Source organism: Corapipo altera, unplaced genomic scaffold, assembly GCF_003945725.1.
Source record: "Corapipo altera isolate COAL_440 unplaced genomic scaffold, ASM394572v1 54940, whole genome shotgun sequence".
NCBI lineage: Eukaryota > Metazoa > Chordata > Aves > Passeriformes > Pipridae > Corapipo > Corapipo altera.
In genome coordinates, this window is record NW_020889147.1 from 1 (window position 1) to 2,344 (window position 2,344).

Genomic DNA, 2,344 nt, shown 5'->3' on the forward strand with positions numbered 1-2,344 from the left:
GGCCGCCCCGAGCCGGGTCTGGCGCGGAGGGGCCGCCGCTCCGGCAGCTCATGGCCTCGGTGCCCGGCACTAACGCCCTCCGTGCCTGCCGTCCCGGCAGGTGCCTCTGCACACCCCACACCTCCCCGCTCCGCTGGGCCCTGCGCTGAGCCAGACCAGCTGTAACTCCGTGTCCTGACCGAAGGCTCCTGGGATGTCACGCCGCAGGCACCAACCTCAGCCTGGCGACCTGATCAAGGTCAAGAGACCACTTTACCAGCACTGGGCCCTCTACTTGGGGGATGGATATGTCGTCCACCTGACGTCTGCAGGTAAGGCTGGTGCAACCTGGCAGGTTGCAGAGGGGGTGTTGTGGTGCTTCAGGAGCCCTGTCTCCCTCTGTGGGCTGGTGGTTGACCAAAACTGTGAGTGTAGATGGCCTTTCAAAGAGCAGCCAGAAACCCATTTGAGGTCTTGGAGGGGCCAGATAGGTTCTGCCTTGTTTATCTCCTTCCTGCCTTTCCCAGATGAAGGGATCCGATGTCTGTCAGCCAGTAGCGACGCAACATTGAGCAAAAAGGCCAAGGTGAAGAAGCAGCTCCTGAAGGAGGTGGTGGGAAATGATGACTGGGAGGTCAACAACAAGTATGACCGCTCCCGCACCCCCCTCCCAGTGGAGGAGATCATCAAGCGTGCTGAGAGCTGCATTGGCATGGAGATGCCCTATAATGTACTCTGCGAAAACTGTGAGCACTTTGTGACGATGCTCCGCTATGGCAAGGGTGTCTCTGACCAGGTAAGTAACATAAGCCCCTGTGTGCCTCACACAGCACCTCCTTGCTGCTCCCTGTGAGCCCCTGGACAGGGACACAGCCCACAGACTGTCTGGGGACAGCCAAGTCCCAGGTGTGGGGTCCAAACCAGCACTGCCTCTGGCCTCACCGGAGACCCTGAAGCAGGAGGGTCACTGTGGTCTGTCTGCACCCTGGCAGTGCCCTCTTACTGAATGACACAGCCTAAGGGCAAAAACCCCTTCCGTTTATGGGGTAGATGTCTCTCATTCTTTTAATTGCCCTGATTATCCCTGCCTGCTTTTCATTAGCATGCCTGGGGGTAAATATAATTGCTTCTTTTGTTTCCAACCTGTGTTTTCCTTTCCCTTTACAGGCCAAGATAGGAATTGGTAGCATGGTGGCAGTAGGAGCTACTGCTGTTGTCTCCGCTGGTATTGCTGTCGCCTGCGCTGCCTTTGGCTCGTCCGGGGGCAAATCCAGAGAGAAGAAGTACTGACGGCTTGTCAGGAAGAGCTCAGAGCAAGGCAGGGAGCCTCTGGCTGTGGAGGGTCACTGCCCAGCCTCTGCCAAAACTGCCATTGGGCCTACTAACTACAGCCACTCTTGCTGAAATAACCAAAGCAAAGCAGTAATAAAATCTAAAAAACCCAAAATAATATTACCATAAAATCCTCTTCTATGCATTTGAATGTAGCTTTGTGTGCGACTTAAACGCTTCAGCCTTCCTTCTCCCATCCCTTTAGAACGAGTAAGTTGAGAATCACCATTCAATGTGACCCCAGCAGCACCAGCCTGTTTGCCATATCTGCTTTTTTTTTCATTGCTTATGATGACTTTTTGGTGGTTTGGGAGCATTTGCAAGCAAAGTATCCCTTCCTTCCCTGCCACCTCCCCTCCAGTGCTTTGCTGAGGACTGGTGCAGGCTTTCTACCCGCATGCTCTTTTTCTCAGCTGACTCCTGTGGGCTCTTTCTGTGTATAATTGATTTTAATCTTAACTTTCTGACAAAATAAAATAAAAGCATTGCTGTGCATATACTATGTGTCCTCCAGCTGAGAGCCTGTGTAGGTGGAAAACCCCTGGTTCCCAGGCCTACCAAAGGGCAAGCAAGGCATGTAAAGTGTCTTAGAGCTGGTGCCTGCAGTGCCTAAACTGAGCAGCTCCTGGGAGGGTGGGAGGTAGGAAGGAAGGGCAGGTGTTACAGGCTCTGTAGTAGTGTTTTGCTCATTTTTTCCTTTCTGGAAAGTACCCCTTTCCCTGGCTCCTCTAACTCCCTCTGGGAGCATCACAACCCCCAGTCTGGGGAAGTCCAACCAAAAAATCCCAACTGGCTCTCTCTCAGTCAGCTGTTTGTTCTACCAAAATTTCCCTCGTCACCCCTGTAAGCCCAGTGATTGTTAGCATTGGACCTGAGCAAGCTTAGTAGATAATTTTTAAGGTCCCTTCCAACAAACCCGTTCTATGATTCTACTCATTGAGCCATAGAAGCACTGGAGCTTAGAGAAAGACCACTGGAGATGGCAGGGGCAGCCAGGAGCCTTTGTCCCCCAGATCTGGGACCACTGCCTCTT

General features: G+C 52.9%; 1 protein-coding gene across 1 annotated transcript; it reads left to right on the plus strand.

Annotated features, from left to right (window-relative positions):
• Positions 1–178: 178 nt before the first annotated feature.
• Positions 179–1,802, plus strand: LOC113942160 (phospholipid-metabolizing enzyme A-C1-like). Its single transcript, XM_027633301.1, has 3 exons — positions 179–311; positions 507–775; positions 1,147–1,802. The coding sequence occupies exons 1-3, from the start codon at positions 194–196 to the stop codon at positions 1,267–1,269; spliced, it is 510 nt and encodes a 169-aa protein (XP_027489102.1). The 5' UTR covers positions 179–193; the 3' UTR covers positions 1,270–1,802.
• Positions 1,803–2,344: the final 542 nt, after the last annotated feature.

Excerpts from the sequence above, each read along its gene's own strand:
- LOC113942160 (XM_027633301.1), top strand. The coding sequence starts at position 194 with ATGTCACGCCGCAGGCACCAACCTCAGCCTGGCGACCTGATCAAGGTC. Across the intron at positions 312-506 it reads CGTCCACCTGACGTCTGCAG|ATGAAGGGATCCGATGTCTG; the intron begins GTAAGGCTGGTG and ends TGCCTTTCCCAG. Across the intron at positions 776-1,146 it reads GCAAGGGTGTCTCTGACCAG|GCCAAGATAGGAATTGGTAG; the intron begins GTAAGTAACATA and ends TTCCCTTTACAG.